An 18,711-nucleotide genomic window follows, 5' to 3' on the forward strand; every position below is an offset into this window, starting at 1 on the left:
CTCTCTTTCTCTTTCTCTCTCTCTCTCTCTCTCTCTCTCTCTCTCTCACTGCCTCGTTTCCACCCTCGCTCTCCATTTTGTCCTCCTTTCCCCTCCCTCTCTCTCTCTCCTCCTCCTGCCCATCCTTTCATCTCCCTTTGCATGTATTTCTATTTAAATCCATCTTTCATTCCTCCTCTCTGTCTTTTTCTGTTGACTCTTCCCCATCTTCATTTTGTTTCTCTCCCTTCATCTCCATGTATGTTTTTACGAGGATCGATTTTACAATTAACCACGAAATGGCAAAACTTAATTTACATTTTTTTCTTAGATGTCCAGAGAGTTTGGGATGAGTTATTTCAGACGTCCAGGCTTCTGGAAGTAAACGTCACATTTCAGTTTAAGCACTTTGAACATTGGATGAATGTTAAACTCTGTCATCAACGCAAAAGATGAGCAACTTTGTCACAATCCTGACGATATAAAGCTTTATGTTTATTTCTTTCTGACTAAATAATCTCAATTCAAGGTTTAATTACCGGCTTTTTGCATATAAGAAGTGGACATAGTCAGGTGACCCATTGGTTTGTGGACGGACGTTTTGAAGCCTCGAGTTTGGCAATTTGGCCGTCGCCCATCTTGTTTTTTTGCAACCAGAAGTGACTCGAGAGGGTAGCGAAAACACCGTCGTTCACTGTGTAGCCCGCCCTAAAGCATCCCCTGCTTTATGGTCTGTGTGACTCTAAAATGGAGCATAATGTACTAAATGAACATCATGCTGTATTGAAGAAGACTTGAAACTAGAGATTGAGACATAAACTCATGTTTACAAATGTTTACTGAGGTAATAAATCAAGAGAGAAGTAGAGTCATTTTCTATAGACTTCTATACAACCAGAGGAGTCGCCCCCTGGTGGACACTAGGGAGAATGCAGCTATAAGACACTTCACTTTTCAGACCCCGGAGGTTGCCGCCATCTTTTTGTCATTAACTTTGTCAGCAGATGTTCACACTAATAAAGGCATCCAATGCCCAAAGTTAAATCTTAAAATATGTGTGAATCCGATGTAATTCAAAGGGATCGTCTGCTGAGTTTGTGTTATAAAGTTATGGGATTTGTAAGAAACAGATTGGTAAAGCAATGAGATATCCTGACTTTAGTCCCTGGTGTCGGTCAAGCTGATCAAATATTGATCAAATATGTGAGCACACCTAGAAAGAATTAAACTAGTTTTAAGTTGCTTTCAACGTACTTAGAACACAATTTACAGGAAGATAGACACAGATAAGTAGAAGGACAACAAGAGCCGAACAAATACAGGTACAAATAAACATAAAACTTCCCCGAATGCAACTCTCTGCATCTTTTCTTAGACGCTTCTTGTAAATGAGTTTGTAAATAAATACATCTTTAAAACTCACTCCATTCAGAGCCAAATAAGAAAACAAATCCTAACAATATAATACTTCTCATGGTGAGTACAATGAATTGATTTGAACCAGGAGATCATAGATCCAGTATTTCTATCCATCATTCACTCACCGCATTCATTTTGGTCTTTCTGGCATCATTCCTTCCTTCCTCTTCTCATCCCTCTTCCCCCTCTTTCTTCATCTATCTGCATCCCCCCCATCCAGAGACACTGTAGCTACAATAACTATACATGTTGTCCTCCCCCTGCGTGCCTTCATCCCTCTCTCCCTCATTCACTCTCTCCCCTAGCTCGCCCTCTCACGTGTTATCTCTTTTTTTTTTTCTTTCAGTGCCGTTATATTTTTCTGCTGAGCACTGCAGTCTCCTGTAGGTGTGGTGCGTTCATGGGTGTCCGCCCTCTCTCTCTCTGCTGTAGAGCTTACGCAACTCACAGCACAAACAGCGCAGAGACACACAGGCAGAGATGGAGGAGAGAGAGAGAGAGCGAGCGAGAGAGAGAGAGAGAGAGAGAGAGAGAGAGGGAGAGAGAGAGAGAGAGAGAGAGCGAGAGAGAGAGAGGGAGGAGATAAGAGTAACTCATTGAGGTGGAGACAGCAGGAACATATGTTTATGGATATGAGATGAGTGCATGCTGGAAATATTGAATTACACTCAAAATACGAGTGCAGGGAGTCTGTACATAAAATGACTTATTTACACGATATTATTAAATGTGTGTTATTAACAAGGTGTTAATATTTCATTTTTAAACGTCAATAACGGTATACAGGACGACAAAGGAACATGTCATTGTTGAACTCGGATTCCTTTAAATCGGATTAAGATGCTATTTAAACTTAATCCGTCGAGATGTTGATCCTTGACGCTGACTTTCTTCCAACTTGTCACAGTAACAGAAAGGCTCACAGTTACTTTAATGTCTCTTTCTATGTTCTGTACTTCACGACAATGACCCTAAATCGCTCTGACGTTTCTCATAAACAGATGGTAAAGAGGGCCTCAAATGTCTTTGTGCGACTGTTATCACAACTGTGACCGCGGTGAAAACAAAAGTTAAGTTGGTTAAAATACTGAAAACCAAGATGGAGCTGCAGTTTTTCGCCTGTAATGAGTCAGGTGAACGCGATCTTAAACTAGACGTAATGATGAAACAATGCTGCTGTATTTCATCAACCAACACAAACATAACAAGGAAAAGAACAGCTGTCCACCTTAGATGCTTACTTTTGAGCAGATGATAGTAATCGAGTAGTAGCAGTCTGCTCACAGTGGTCATGTTGGGTCTTTATGACAACATATGGAAAAAATGTATTTTATGCTTATCTTTTGAATCAGGCATTGATAGTTTTCCACCACCCAGCTGTGCGTTAGTGGTCTATTACCAACTGTTCTTGGCTGTAATTAAAACCACAGTAATCTATATTCTGTATGCAGGAGGTTCGGTAGTGTGTTATTTAATCTTTACACATACAGTAATTAGTTACATCTGTACAGTCATTTCAAACCTATTGTTTACTGTATTCTGAAAACAGTCAATACGATTCAATAAATCGACTTGATGTTAGCATTTAGCTCAAAGCACCACGAGCGTCCGCAGCTGTTTGGCTGTGGACTCTGGGTCTTGTTTGAAATAGGACTTAATGTCACAGATATTTAGGTCCGGCTGGTATTTATAGACATTCGCATGTTGATTAACATTTCATAAGTGTGGGAATATCAGTGAAAATGTTGCTGCTTCGGTGCTTTGAGGATGTGAGCAGGGAAACAGAATGATGTAAAAACAGAATGATGTAAAAACAGAATGATGTAAAAACAGAATGATGTAAAAACAGAATGATGTAAAAACAGAATGATGTAATGATGTAAAAGAATGATGTACAACAGTTGGCAGGCGTCCTGTATTCTGCAGTAGAAACTTTGGAAAGAAAATCTGCAGTACTCTTGGGTGGGGCTTCAAAACAGCGAGCGAGCGAGAGAGAGAGAGAGAGAGAGAGAGAGAGAGAGAGAGAGAGAGAGAGAGAGAGAGAGAGAGATCACCCACGCATCAATCCCCTCGACTCTGCGTGTGTGGAGGTTTCTCTGTGCTGCCGGCGAGTCAGACACCTTATCTGCTCTTTCTTATGCTGAGCACCATTTATACATTTTACACATTTCCCTGACGCTTCTATCCGCCTGCGACTGGACAAGGAGCCTGAATAAGCATAAACGGCGGTGGGTCGGAGAGGAGACAGACAGACAGGGGGGGGGGGAAGTGGATGTAAATATTCCTGAGTCGCTCAGAAGGATCACGTATAGAGGACAGGGGGAAGAGACAAGAGGAGGCATGCCATTTTGCAGCAGGTTAAAATAAAAAACACACAGGACGAGAAGGAAGGTGGCTACAAAGATACGGCAAAATAAAAAAAGGTGTAGATTTGTATGTCTTCAGGAAGGTTTAACATGAACAGGAAACACCGGAGAGGAATTATAGAGGACATAACAAAAGAGTTTAAACAAAGAAAGAAGACATCACTCAAGATACTTGTCATAAAATGGATTGTGTTGTTGGCCACAAACATCGACAGAAATAAATGAAAACTAAAGAAGCAGGAAAGGATGCAGGAAAACATCTTACTGCTGTACATTCACTCAGCAAGGACTTTAGTGGGTTTAAAGCCTGTACTAAAGGAAATGAAGAGGACTTCGAAGAGAAGACATACCAAGAACCGGATTAAAAGGGCACACTTTGAGAAAAAATGATTGAAACGTGTGCTGTGAAATCAGAGCACATTGTCGTCACCGCTCAAAGATGGATTCAGATGTCGAAACAGACACGAACGCGACCGGCCTATGAAGGATGTGTGAGGGTCACTGAAGAAGACAGAACTGCATGTTTCAGTTTGTATTGCGTTATAAATCTGCACTACTTATACTTTGTAGTTTTAGTTTTAGTTTGAGGTATTTGTACTTTACTTGAGTGTTTGTCTTTTCTGCTCTACTGTCGTACAGTATACACTGTAATATCGTGTAAATACTATTCAGAAATGAGGCATTCTGCAAAATTAGTACTTTTACTTCTATTTTACTTGTACCTTGTATTATTTACTTTCGTTAACGAGTGCAACGACCGTTCGTAACTTCACAAAGTGGCTTCAGACACCCAAGTCGCGGCTAATCAGAAACCGCTGTGAAATACAGTCTGGTTCACGGTAAATAAACACACCCAAGTCCAGAAGAAATGGTGGAACACACTTAGTGGTGGTACTAATTTCCAAATAGGCACATTAGTCACTTGCTTTGACATAACAACCTCGTTAAAAAGCAGATTTAGACGCGCTCGACTCTGAAGCCCCTCCCCCGCTGCTGCACGAAGCCCGTCTTCTTACTTAGCCAAAGTTTGTTATATCGGATGCTTCGGATGTCCAAAGTGAACCAAATTCAACACGTCCTGTCCTCCCGTCCCCATCAATACACATACCAAGTGTGAAGTAGATCGGATGAACTGTTCTCAAGATATGCAAAGGACACACAGACACATCGACAGATGGACGGTGATGCTTCATTCGATTAAAACATCGGACTACTTCTTCCATTACTGCAGCATCTGTATCAAATTCTGTAGGACACAGAGGACGCTTAAGTTCTTTCTGTTGGCTTACTGGCAGACCTTTAATGGACCTGAGCCATCATGAATGTAATTATTTATACCTGCACTTCTCGCTGATGACTTAAAATGTCTGCCCTGAGTAAGCTCTGAATCACTGTACCCTCTAAAATGTAATTTCCTCTTAGATTTGGCTTCAAACGGCTCCAATATCTGTCTCTCTGCTGGCAACACAGTGTACTTTCGCATTGATGAATGCACACTAAAGGGGACGAAGGAGAAAAGATGTGTCTGCAGGAGTCTGCTCTGTCAGTGCATTTGCAAGGACGGCCTCGGTACAGTGACAGCTTTCTGCGGGCTAGCAGCGAGCCAGATTTAGCTCCCCGCAGATCGATAAAGTATTCATGCAGGACGGAGACGAGGACGTAAAAAGGCTCTTTTTTTGACATGTCGTTGCAGCGATGCGTGCCTCGAATGACAAGGAGGAGAAAGACGGGAAACTCCCACACAGGAGATGATGATGAAATGAGGACGAAGCTCCTAATGTGTTGGTGTTTCAATTACACTGTGTTAATGATGTCACGGTGATGCAGACGTTTAAAATGCATTATCAAACTGAATTTATACATTTTTGATCTTGCGAACAGATCAGCTTTTCACACCGAGAAACAAAAGAGAAACGAGTTCTCTCGTGTTAATAATTAGGAGTAACAATTAAAATGAACAGCACAGTAAAATTAGTTTATTATTCATCATTATTTCAATTCAAATCCATTCTTTTCGAGATCACATCTGACCTGAATATGTCTCCTCGTCACCAAGGATTATATAAATGAATCCATTGATAAGTTTGAGTTTTCAGTTTCATTTCTTAATTTTGATCAAAATGGTGTAAACATTCACAAACACGTATGTAGATGGCATTCAAAGTCTTTCGAATTAAACAGAAGAAGAAAGATTTTCCAAAACTCACTTAATCGACTTCAATGTCAGTTCAAACACGCGGCACCTATAGTTTACGTTGGTAGGTAAGATATCCAATTTTAGACACAAAAAAAAGTAGATTTTCTCCAAATTCGTGTGAGTGGACGAAGCGACTGTTGGACAACTTCAACTTTAAGGATGCACAATGTTTTAAAAACAAAGGTGAAGCGTCAGACATAAAACAGAATCCTGTATGCTTCCACCTCGTGGGTGATTTTGATTAAAAACAAAACACAGCGAGATTGCTGCGGTGCACTCACTTACGAGCGCTCTGGTGGTTTCAAAGTGTCCACGGGCACCCAGAGATGCATCTTTCCTGCATTAGCGATGCAGCATTTTCCGAGCCGTCTCTCCTGGAAGAGAAGTAGAAACAGCAGAATGAAGAACATACAAAGACTGTGAAAGCAGCACCAGGGAGACTGATACAACTTACCCCCAAAGTTCCCAACTCTGATCACAGACAGCCCAGCAAGCATGAATCCAGCATTGTTCTGGTTTAAACAGTGCTTTTGAGACGGGACAACACAGACAAGAATGAGGAGGTAAGACAGACAGGAAGTGACGTTGTCAATACACATTTGATTCAAAAAGCGAAACATTCCAGCCTCCGGCCACTTGACACGACTGTCCTTCCTGCTGATGTGAGGTTGCAGAGAAGAAGAGGTTGTCTCAGAGGCTTTGATAGCTTCATTGGTTTCTGATGCATTGTGGGTAAGTTCACTTATTTTTAATGCAAAGGAAATCAGGGAAAAAGTCCCTTTTTGCTGCATCGTGTAAGGAAGGAAAGAGTATTAGAAAACTGTACTCAAGTAAAAGTAAGATTATTGTAGTTTACATCGTCACAACAAGGCAGCTCTCAGGCCCAGAGGAAGACGATATATCAGGTTTTGAATACAAAAACTATTATCAAATCTCAAACAGCAGTTTCCAGTCTGGATGGAAGGAGCAGCCGACGGATGCATAATTTACTCCGTCGCCGAGGATTTTAGCTGCAACCTGCTTCCAGAATCAGCAAAGTAACTGCAGAGTGTGTGTGTTCGTCAATGTGCGTGAGACGAGCCAGTCCTCTGTGGTGAGCTTTGATTTTCACTGTGAATCTGCTGTGATGCTGCTTCTCTTCTCCGCTGATAGGCTGTTCTCTCTGCGTGTGTGTGTGTGATGTAAAAATAGATATTTTTACCCATGAGATCTCTCTCTCTCCGTTATTCTCTCTCCCTCTTCTTCGGTTCAATCTGAAGCTTCCATAACCAACGTAACGTTGGAGAAAGCACCAACAACCTCTTTTCCCTTCTCTGCGTCTCTCAGGATGTCGATCGTCAGCATCGTTGCCAGGGAGATCTTGGACTCCCGGGGAAACCCCACTGTTGAAGTGGACCTTTGCACGGAGAAAGGTGACGAATATCAGAGGGAAACTAAGAGAAACAACATGACAATGTGGACGTCAGATTCATCGCGTCAGATGACCATCAATCAGTTCTCAGTTGAGGGAAGATTTTGTCTTCTCAGTTTAAGCTTAAACGGGTTAAAGGGTTAATGTCTCACTACCAAAGTCCTGCCCATCGGTAGAATTAAGAGTATGAACTGTTGGGTTTGTCCTCTCCTCTCTCCATTCCTTGCATTTAAAATTCTTTCAGGTCTGTTCAGGGCTGCGGTGCCCAGCGGAGCATCCACAGGGATCTACGAGGCTCTGGAGCTCCGAGATGGAGACAAGAGCCGCTACAAGGGCAAAGGTACCGGGACGGACCGACTGTGTTTGCATGTTTACATTCTTCAACAAAGTTATATATACATTAGAGGTTTGGTGAGAGCCAGAAGGACTCAACCAAACAGTCTAGGTGCAGCTGAAAGACCAAAACAATCAGCAACAGAGGCAGAAATGTCCGTCTCCTTTTACCTTTCCTCCTTTGCTTGTTGCAGAATGACTTACGTTCGTTTGTCCTCTCTTCTTCTAGGAGTTCTGAAGGCGGTCGGGCACATCAACGAGACTCTGGGTCCCGCCCTTATAGCCTCCGTAAGTCACTGGAACATTCACACACACGACATCCGACTATAACCACATTCTACATACTGAGTCTGGGATCCAGCAGTACTGCTAAAGTCAAAGATGTGGTGTTCTTGTGCCTCCACCGTCCACGCGGTCAGATTGATTCAGTTGGATCAGTTAATCAGTAAATGTCCAGTTTGGACCTGAAGTGTGAACACGACGACCTCGGTGACGCCAAACGCAGGTTCAGTCGATCGACGTGCGGACAGGAAGCCGCGAGAATCAGATAAATCCATCGAAGCCGTCGGTAACGGAGGAGCGATGTGATGAGTGAGCGTAGAGATGAACGAAAGATGACGATCGTTTGTCTGTGAGAGTGAAGTGTGAGTGAGTGAGAGGAACAGTGAACCAGTGAGTGTGTGTTGGTGTGTTTCTGTGTATGAGTGTGTGTGAGAATGATGTAATATCTGCAGCAGTGCAGCACTTTTTTGATTGATGATCGTTGATGATCCATACAGAAATACTTTCGTACAGTGGTCTGTAGTGGTTTTTGCATAAAATCACAAAATTCAAATGACAAATTATATATTTATTGATAATAGCTTCTTAGAGCTGGTGTTAGGAAGTTAAACAGCTCATAATTCTAGTCTCGATGCTGCGAAAACATCTTCAAACAACTGGATTCATTCAAGTTTCTCAAGATTACATTCGAACACATCTTTTTTCATTTACATTCGCCCAACACTCACTTTCACTGAACCGATTTATTGTTCACAGTGTAACATAATCAGGGATCAGCGAATAGAAAGCATGAATGCTGATGTCCTCATATCTGAATAGCGATCGTCAGTTATTCTTTATTAACTGCAGGGAGAAGACGGAAACACGCCTCTAGACACCGACAAGAGTGGACTTCAATCGATTTACGTGTTTTAAAACAGCGGCTCTAAACCTTTTTCATGTCGAGGATCTCTAAACTGACACACATTAGTTCAAGCACCTCCACCTGAGAAGATTATAGAGCGCTGCAGAAATGAGTCCAGAAGATGAGTCAGCGTTTTTGCGTCAATGAGCTTTTTTAATGTATTTTGGTTCGACGTCTGTTTAACACAATCTAAAGATGTGTGAATGTTTAATTCTCTGATGTAAAATAGGTAATAAAACCTCCTGAATTTAGACGTCCTCACTGGAACACTCGTCCTCCTTTTGCTCGGTGGTGGAGACGTGAAGTCATGTGACGTGAAGTCATGTGACCGTGGTGGAGCTCCTTTATAGCCTAACGTTAGCTTTTCACTTCAGATGATTGTATTTACGCATTAAAAATCGTAAAAGCGGTGTTAATTCGTGAAGATTATCTTGCCGAACTAAATGTATAAGTATCATAAATGTTTATTTTCTTCAACGATCTAAAATCCAATGGAAGAATTGCATTGGATTTCGTGATAAAAACGTGGCTCAGAACAGAGTAAATATGATTATTGCTGTTTTACTTAAAGGCCGTTGAGATTTTTCTCTTTAGACTTTTGGTCCAGACAGAATGACTCCATCGTCTCTGGAAAACAAAGATCAAGTGTCATGGCAATGCACACTATTGATCGGGACCTGCATCAAATGATACTATAATAAAGTTACTGTAATTAAATTACTCAAAAATATGATTGGTGGGCTGTCGAATTTAATAAAAGGTTAAAACTGCAACTTTTCTTTCTCACACAGTTAGCTTGGTAAATTCACATCTGTACAAAAGTAACTATTATTGTTATTTGTATGATATATAACTTCAAATATGGACTTCAAAACCTCAACAGATTTGAGCCAAAATTGATCCCAAAAGATGTCTGAATGTGTCAACAAGCGAAACACTTGTAGTCTTAAGAACTTGTTGTCGTAAAGGTAATATATTGCTCCACCTGTGCGTGTTTTTTACGGTGTGTTTCTGTATTTGTGTGTCTGCAGGGCATCAGCGTGGTGGAGCAGGAGCTGCTGGACAACACGATGATCGAGATGGACGGAACAGAAAACAAATGTGAGTCGAAAAAAAACGCGGTTTCGTCAGAGTCCAGCTGGAAATCCTCCTCCTCCTCCTCCTCCTCCTCCTCCTCCTCCTCCACACTTTGAAAAATGTATTTTTTAACCAAAGTGTTTGTCACAAAGTGACAAGAAGACACATAAATACAGACGGGAACAAGACAGAGCAAATAGATTGTATTTGCCAAACAGGCTTTGGCACGGCCGAATAAACACATTCTCTGTTCATTCATTCTAATCTAACCAAACTACTCATCATTTCAGGCAGCGAGGTAAACAGCAGCGAGAGTAATGGCAGGAATTCATTTCAGCCAAAGGAAACCTGTCGGACTAAACGAGCTGAATGTGTTGTGAAATGTTTTTAATTAACTTTCTGTCCTCGTTGAAATATACACAATTATATGCAGATTACAAGTCTCAGAGAGAGTTTATGTATGTTTATCGCAAAGAATAACAAGTAAACCATGAGGATGTTTTTATTTGTTTGAGTTGGTAATTCTTCTGTTCGTAGTATTAAGAATGGGAAAACAGCAAGTTACCAAACAACATTTAGAAAAATGCTGTTAAAAAAACCCTTTCTTCTCATTTAGGCGATTAAAGTCAACGCTAACAAGTTGAAGATGGTTTAAGAATTGAAATGCTTCACTTACAGGCGAAATGAAAAGTAGAATTACAAGATATGACGTTAAAAAGATTATTGAAAAATTAAATAAAAATTAAGCTGCACATAATGTCTGGTTGTAAATCTAAATTAAATGTTATTGTTTTTAATTCATCTGAATTAATAATGTTGTTTTTCGGTCCAAATTTGAAAATAATCTGAAATAGAAATTCATTATTTAGTCATAAACTACCTGAATGTCTGTTAACTCCTCCCACATTAATGTCTGTGAACTCCTCCCACATGAATAACGGCTACAAATGCAAATGTGAATTGAAATAAAAAGAAAATACAGAGTTGAATCATTTCCTGTTTCCTGTCCCGTCAAACAGCTCAGTTCGGGGCCAACGCCATCCTGGGAGTGTCTCTAGCCATCTGTAAGGCCGGTGCGGCAGAGAAAGACGTCCCCCTGTACCGCCACATAGCCGACCTGGCCGGAAACACAGAGCTGGTGCTGCCGGTTCCTGTAAGACACAAACTCACTGCGTCTACTCGCCAAAACACGAGGATGACGAATAATTGATTCAAAAAAATAAAAAAGTGCATTTCCTATTACAGCAACGAGACATTTATGTGTAAATGTTTGTTGTTTTTTGGTGACAGAAAAGTAAAAGCTGCACTCCAACTGAAACGCATGCGTTTAATATTTAATCCTTTTGAATGCGTTACACTCTTTTCACACGTACACATTTTAGATTTTTTCATGTGTTTGCACTGAAACATGATCTGGATTATTGACTTTTAGACTTTGATGAACTCCCAAATTACAATCCACACGTGCAGAAGTTTACAGATGTTTCTTAGTTTCTGATATTCTCTTCTCGTTTCCTCTCCTTGTCTCCTTGTGTTCTCATCTCCCCATTCTTCTTCTCTCATTTCTTCTCCCCTCTTCTTCTTGTTTCCGCTCCTCATTTCTTCTCCCCTCTTCTCCTTGCTTTCTCTCCTCTCCCCTTTCTTTTATCATCCACTCATTTCCTATTCCCCTTTTTCCGTATTCCTCACTTATCCTTGTTTCCTCTCCTTGTCTCCTTGTTTCCTCCCCCCTCAGGCCTTTAATGTGATAAATGGAGGATCTCATGCAGGCAACAAACTGGCCATGCAGGAGTTCATGGTTCTTCCTGTTGGAGCCGAGTCTTTCAAGTAAGAATCCATCTCCAAAGCTACAACATGAACATGAAGGATTCATAGTTCACCATTTATTCCTTGGAAATCAATATCTAAGCTCTTTAATCTTTCCTGTTGTCTTGTTTCAACTCCTTTCCCTTTGATTTCTTTCTGTCCTGCTGATGTTGGTCTCTCCACTCTCTGACCATCTCGTCCTTCTTCCCTCCCTCCGTCCCTCAGGGAGGCGCTGAGGATAGGATCGGAGCTGTACCACACTCTGAAGGGGGTGATCCAGGAGAAATACGGCCAGGACGCCACCAACGTGGGAGACGAGGGAGGATTTGCTCCCAACATCCTGGAGAACAGTGAGGGTGAGGATCCTCTGCTCAACCCCCACCCGCCTCGTCTTCTTCACTCTCTTCACACGTGGAGAATCAAGTGCATGGCTGCGGTCAAACAGTCCTTTTCTCTCAGGACATTTATTGCTGAGCTAAAACAAAAATCTCTACTCCCTGCTCTCCATTTCGTCCCTTCACTCCTCAGCCCTGGATCTGCTGCAGACGGCCATAGAGAAGGCCGGCTTCACGGACAAGGTGGTGGTCGGGATGGACGTGGCCGCCTCCGAGTTTTACCGCGATGGAAAATACGACCTGGACTTCAAATCCCCACCGGATCCAGAGAGACACATCTCTGGAGAGGAGCTGGCTGACATCTACCAGGGCTTCGTCAACAACTACCCAGGTGGACTCGACATCTTTTAGTTGATCTTCAGGTCGGAGACAAGACGTCTGTTTTTATTCACCTCTCCTCCCTCCTTCCCAGTGGTGTCCATCGAGGACCCGTTCGACCAGGACGACTGGGAGGCCTGGTCCCGTCTGACGGCCCAGGTGGGGATCCAGGTGGTCGGGGACGACCTGACGGTGACCAACCCGAAGAGGATAGAGAAAGCTGCCGAGGAGCGAGCCTGCAACTGCCTGCTGCTCAAAGTCAACCAGATCGGCTCCGTCACCGAGGCCATACAGGCGTACGTCTGCTTTAAGTCAATGTCAACCACCGTTTTAGATCTTTTAAATACGAGAGAGGCGAAGTCTCTCCCTTCTGGTTGACCTTAATTCGGATGAAACATACGGTAGTCAAGGTTCAAGGTTCAAGGATCTTTTATTGTCTTGATGCAACACAGGGATGCAGAACAAAAGTCAGTCGTGGCCCATTTGTACCACAACAAACAAAACAAACCACGTCGGCCAAACTGCTTTTTATTTCTAAAACCTGCATAAAACCTCGTGGACGGGAACTCACTCAGCGGCTCTTTCATTTTGCTTTCAGTTGTTTTACTGAAAACATAATCTAGAAACTAACACGTTATTAAATTAAATCTGCTTTGTTAGGAGGCTTCACAGATCTACAAACACGATCTATAAACACCACGCTACGCACGCTACACTACTCTCTTCTCAGAGAGGAAGAGAATCTAATATGGCCGCCTCGGGCCGGCGAACTTGGACTGATTAAAAAAGGTCATCGGTCTTGGCTGAGACGACAGAGAGGCTATAGGGAGACACGTGGAGGCCCAGCTGCCCTGCTATCAATCACGCATGTGGAAACACGCGACACGTTGTCAGTCATCACTCATTTGACCTGTCAGCCATGTTGACCTCGTGCCGGAGAGCAGGAGCGCCGATCCGACCCGACCAGGAGATAAACGTAGGACGGGAAGTGACAGCGAGGTTTTTAGTTTGAAGATTAGCCGTCAATCAAGTGCAACGATGCAGCTGTGCGGCGTGGACTGTACTGTGGATGTCTCTGTGCAGAGAGTGTGCGCGTCATCAACCTCAGACCGAACAAAACGTCACTCATGGCTATGAAGCCGTCAGTCATGACAGAGGAGCTGCATTACAGCAGAAGGGGGATGAAGCAGATGGAAAACGGTGTTGGTGACAGCTGACGTGATGTATTGTGGCCGTCACATGAGAAGCTTCCTGCGTCGTTTATCTGAGATGTTGCTTCAATATCTCAGCAGGATGAGATCTTGTTCCTTTTCTAAAACCTCAAATTTGACCCCAGACAACAAGAGCATCTTAATTGTCAAGTTGTTAGCAGGTTAACGTTTCAGGTGTGCTCAAATAAATCCAGAATTAATGAACTCTAAGATTGATAATAACGAGTCAAAACAGACACGATTTCAAGCTTTAAATAATTGATATCAACATGAAACTTCCCCAGTTGTTTTCTTACATTACAAGTTTTTTGAAATGTTTAAATATGCAAATGATGCGTAGTCTTATGAGCTGTTGTCATACATCTCCAGAACAGAAATCTGAACATTGGATAAAGCCAGGTTTAAAATCCCTCTTTTGGTTAGTTGACGTATTAGAGTCAAATGTTTTTACAGAGGGAATTTAACACGTTTGTATAATACTGTCAACAATTTTCACCATGTTTTGAGTCATACATTGTTGTATGAATGAGGCTCTGAATGATATATGAACAAACCCCTCTGTGTTAACCTTCAGAACATAGAGAAGAATGAAAGTTTGGTGTATGGAAGAGCTGCTGAAGAAGAGATTTCTGGATCAGAGTCCTTTAAAGAGATGTTTAGTTCAGTTACAGACACTGTGAAGACCTACATCCAGTACTTAAGTTACAGAGTAAAGTAAGAGTACTTAGTTACTTTCCAGTTCAAACTAAAATCGAACAGTGGACTCAGCTGTCGAGCTAAAGGAGCTCGTTGTTGTTCTTTGTTCTATGTTCTGTCTCCGATGAGTCAAATACCTTCTGTCTTTGCACCGTGAACATCGGGGCTCGCGTCTGATCACTTTCTCTCTCGTGTCCGTCTCTCAGGTGTAAACTGGCTCAGGCCAACGGTTGGGGTGTGATGGTCAGCCATCGTTCAGGAGAGACAGAGGACACCTTCATCGCCGACCTGGTGGTGGGACTCTGCACTGGACAGGTGGGGAGGACAAGTCACCACCGAGTGACGATGTCGTGCTTAGTTCATCCGTTTGGTTCTCTTGGGTCCTGATCTTTGCTGCCTGTGTTGCAGATTAAGACCGGCGCCCCCTGCAGATCCGAGAGGCTGGCCAAGTACAACCAGCTCATGAGGTCAGTGTGCCGCACGCACACAAACCAATGCATGAACCACTGAAGCTTCATTGGGATGCAGTAGCGAGATACAGTTCTGGACATGCTGCAAAGGACCTTTCCCTCTCATCTTTTTACACACATGTTGGCAAAAATTGAGCCCGACATATTTGGAAACATTTCTGATATCGACTAGAATTTATGAAGAATTGGGTTTGACCAATGAGGGGCTTCTTCATAAAAAAAGAGAAAATGAACAGTATACACAATAAAGGAGAGAAGATGTTCCCCTGACAGTTACTCGGTATGTTGTAGTTTAAATGAGCTATTCTGTTGGAAAAGATGGAACAACTGGACGTTTTGGGAACATGGACAAAACTTCTCTTTTTGACGCTGCCAGAGCACACAAAAAAAAAGTTTACATGTCAAACCATCTGCGCGTGAGCCAATGAAAAGCTGTTTGGAACCCCATGTAGCTGCTGTTCAGAGACACAAGACAGCAGAGCCAGCGGGCCTTGTGTACCCATGGCCACGCCCACCTCTCAGGTGCAACTAGTTGCCTTGATGACACAAACCAGAAGCTAGTTTCACTCTTTGACACATCTCAGTCTTTAATTTGATACATTTTGGCATTTTACGATTCTTCAAACAACGGATGTGTTGAACGTCGACGTTTTCGCATTCGGTCAGAGCCGATAACGCATTAAGTCACGTGACATATAACAAGTGTTAGAACGGGTCAAACAAACACAGGACTTTCACCCAGAAGACCAGCTGTTTGTGTCCTGTGACTTTATGCTTGTGTGACGTTTTGTCAGGAAATTGGTTGATTATTTTTGCTAGTTACGTTGTCATGTTACATTTCTACCGTGTTATTTGAACATGTCGTCGTGCGTTTCTGCAAGCGTGATATGAGGCTGAAATTAAACGTATTTTACGACGTGTATCTTTGGTTCAGAAACGTCAACATTCAACGTATCTTGCGGTTTGCAGAAACGTACGATGGCATTACGGGGAGGGGGTCGTCTCATAGGATCTAGACTAAAAAAACAACATAAAGACGGAATCTCCTATAATTTAATATTATTATTATTATACATCTGATTCTCTGTAACTTTCTTCGGCTGCAAATCTGGCAGCAGCCCTGCTACTGTACAACACGCCTCCTCACATTCCCGCTTTGTCTTAGCGCTTATCATCACAGAGCTAATTGACGTAACAGGCGACAGCAGCGCCGGTGTCACCCCATGTGTCCGAGCCAGTCAGCAGCAGGAGCAGTGGGAGGAGGGAGGACAGAGGAGAGAGGAGGGAGGAGGAGGAGAGAGGAGAGAGGAGAGAGGAGAGAGAGGAGAGAGGAGGGAGGAGAGAGGAGAGAGGAGGGAGGAGAGAGGAAGGAGGAGAGAGGAGAGAGGAGGGATCGGCTCAGCGCTGTAATCCCATCGGACTGCTGAGGAGAAGCAGGAGAGGTGGAGGGAGGAGAGAGGAGGGAGGAGAGAGGAGGGAGGAGAGAGGAGAGAGGAGGGATCGGCTCAGCGCTGTAATCCCATCGGACTGCTGAGGAGAAGCAGGAGAGGTGGAGGGAGGAGAGATTTACAGGGGTATTAACCAGCGATAAACGCTAATCAGTGCAGTGAAGCGTGCACGCACACGTGTACAGACGCGCCACGTAAATGAGTCATTTACACTCTGGCAAGTTGTCATACAGTGGCAGCTTTGGAGATGCTTTTTTTCCTTTTTTTTTAATCCAGCAATTTCATATTACATTTCCATCAATTTCAGGGATTCAAGTGAAAAGTCGAAAGCAGGAGAGAAATACTCTTTTTGAGTTTAGTTTTCCTGAATGCATCTCTCGATAAACTTCCTCTGCAGACACGGCCGACATTATACAACTCATTTTACAGCCTAAAAATAACTAATAATGACAAGAAACTGATTAATCCTTAACAAGAATGGAATTATAGTTTCAGCAAAAAAAGAAAACCAATCTGGAGTAGTAGAGAAAAGATGAAGTATGAATGGATGGGTCAAACACATGACTTTCACCCAGGAGACTGGTGTTCAGGTCTGTTGAGACTGTTTGGTTTCACCTTTTAGTTTTTATTCGTGAGCAGAGAGCTGACCGACTGACACCTTTGCATTTTAAACTCTGCGCTGTTACATGTCAGACATGTTTTCACACATATATGTTGAAATAATGTCTCTCTGCACTCCGTCCTTGTCCCATCTCACTCTCCGCAGGATCGAGGAGGAGTTGGGCGACCAGGCTCGCTTTGCAGGCCATAACTTCAGGAACCCCAGCGCCCTGTGAAACTGACAGACGAATGACTCACACACACACACACACACACACGCACACACACACACACATCTAAACTGATAGACATGCCAAACATGGGAACGAGCCATGCACAATGAAATATCACACATTCATGAAAAAACACAGGAGCAAAAGAGCCAAGCAAAAAAGAACAAAAATAATTAAATAACTTATGCACTGGACTTATAGGTGATGATGCTGTATGCACACACACACACACACACACACACACACACACACACACACACACACACAGAGTATGCAGATGCAACACGCGCTCACGCACATGCAGGGGAATACCATCAAAATATCAAATTTATAAGCCAGACATGCACTGTTACTGTAGTTTTAATAGTTCATGTACAGCTAGAGGACGGACCTGCAAAAATAAAGATTATTGTTGTAAAAACAGAGCGATAAATAAGGAGATATAACAGAATACTTTAAACTGACGCACGCAACTGAAAGGTACGAAAAAGAAAAAGAGAAAAAAGAAAACTTTCAGCACCAAAAAAAGGACGACGCACTCTCAGAAAGAAACACAAAACAGCTGTTTCAGGGACTGAGTGAAAGAAATTTTAAAAAGTACGACACAAACACACTGTGTCTCACTCTCACCTGGACACTGAAGTACCTGCACTCCACCACTTCTCTCCTCCTTCCCTCCCTCCCTCGTTTTTGTCTCCTTCTTCCTTCTCGTCGTGTCTGTTTCTCAGTTTTTAAAACCCTCTTTCTTCCCGCCCCGATGTGATTCTGATTATTTGTCCTTTATGCTTGGAAAAAACCCAACTTTGTCCAAAAGAAAAAGAAAACAAATCGGAACGCCTGAATCCCTTCGTTCCTTCTGTTCCCCCTGAATGTCCATAGAATAGCTGTGTTAAGAAAAGATGAAAGAAAATAAATAAAATTAAAAAAAAAGAATGCTCGTCATTGAAAACAATGTGAAAATATGTGAAATAAAAAGATCGTAATTTACAATTTCAATCACAGTTAAAAGATGTTTGTCTTCTTTGTGTGTCCGTGTCTCTTGTTCAGCTCAGTTTTTGTGATTTTTACGACTCAACTTGACTGAATTTGTAGCTGCTTTATAAAAAAGAAGAAAAGGTAAACAAACAGTAATCGAAGGTTTGATTTTGTTTTTTGCCCTTCGTGTCCCTCCGGGGACTCCGTAGTTTTTGGTGTAAACCTGCTGGTAATCACATGTCATACAGTAAGTTTCAGAGTGAGAGAAAGATGTGAACGTGTCATGAACAAGGCATGGGACATGAATAAGGCTGAACATGGGAAGGCGTATGACTAGCACGACATGCAAGTGACTTTCCACGCATTTTGCACCTCGTGTTAGAGTGAAAAAACCAGTTAGGTTTAGTAAAAACCTTGTTGAGCTTTAACGTAAGTACGGGAAACACATTAAAATCACTGTTGCCACATGTTCACTCGTGTGTTCACATCATACGGACAGTCAGAACAGATCACAAGGACACTGAGGGGCGGAAAGGAAAGATCGGAAGTAAAGTTTGAAACTCCTCTGTATCTTTTGCAATGTTGCAAAAC

General features: G+C 42.5%; 1 protein-coding gene across 1 annotated transcript in view; it reads left to right on the plus strand.

Moving 5' to 3' along the window:
• LOC306791653 (gamma-enolase) overlaps positions 1 to 17,765 on the plus strand; it is a 19,135-nt gene extending 1,370 nt beyond the window's left edge. Inside the window, exons 2-13 of the mRNA XM_079288489.1 lie at positions 7,288 to 7,373; positions 7,617 to 7,712; positions 7,935 to 7,993; positions 9,923 to 9,992; positions 10,988 to 11,121; positions 11,704 to 11,795; positions 12,000 to 12,130; positions 12,303 to 12,500; positions 12,582 to 12,783; positions 14,601 to 14,709; positions 14,803 to 14,861; positions 17,079 to 17,765. Coding sequence (XP_079144615.1) covers positions 7,289 to 7,373; positions 7,617 to 7,712; positions 7,935 to 7,993; positions 9,923 to 9,992; positions 10,988 to 11,121; positions 11,704 to 11,795; positions 12,000 to 12,130; positions 12,303 to 12,500; positions 12,582 to 12,783; positions 14,601 to 14,709; positions 14,803 to 14,861; positions 17,079 to 17,148 — 1,305 coding nt within the window. The 5' untranslated portion in view covers position 7,288 and the 3' untranslated portion in view covers positions 17,149 to 17,765. The remainder of the gene's footprint in view (positions 1 to 7,287; positions 7,374 to 7,616; positions 7,713 to 7,934; positions 7,994 to 9,922; positions 9,993 to 10,987; positions 11,122 to 11,703; positions 11,796 to 11,999; positions 12,131 to 12,302; positions 12,501 to 12,581; positions 12,784 to 14,600; positions 14,710 to 14,802; positions 14,862 to 17,078) is intronic.
• Positions 17,766 to 18,711: the final 946 nt, after the last annotated feature.

The sequence above is a fragment of the Melanostigma gelatinosum genome (genome assembly GCF_949748355.1).
Source record: "Melanostigma gelatinosum genome assembly, chromosome: 17".
Taxonomy (NCBI): domain Eukaryota; kingdom Metazoa; phylum Chordata; class Actinopteri; order Perciformes; family Zoarcidae; genus Melanostigma; species Melanostigma gelatinosum.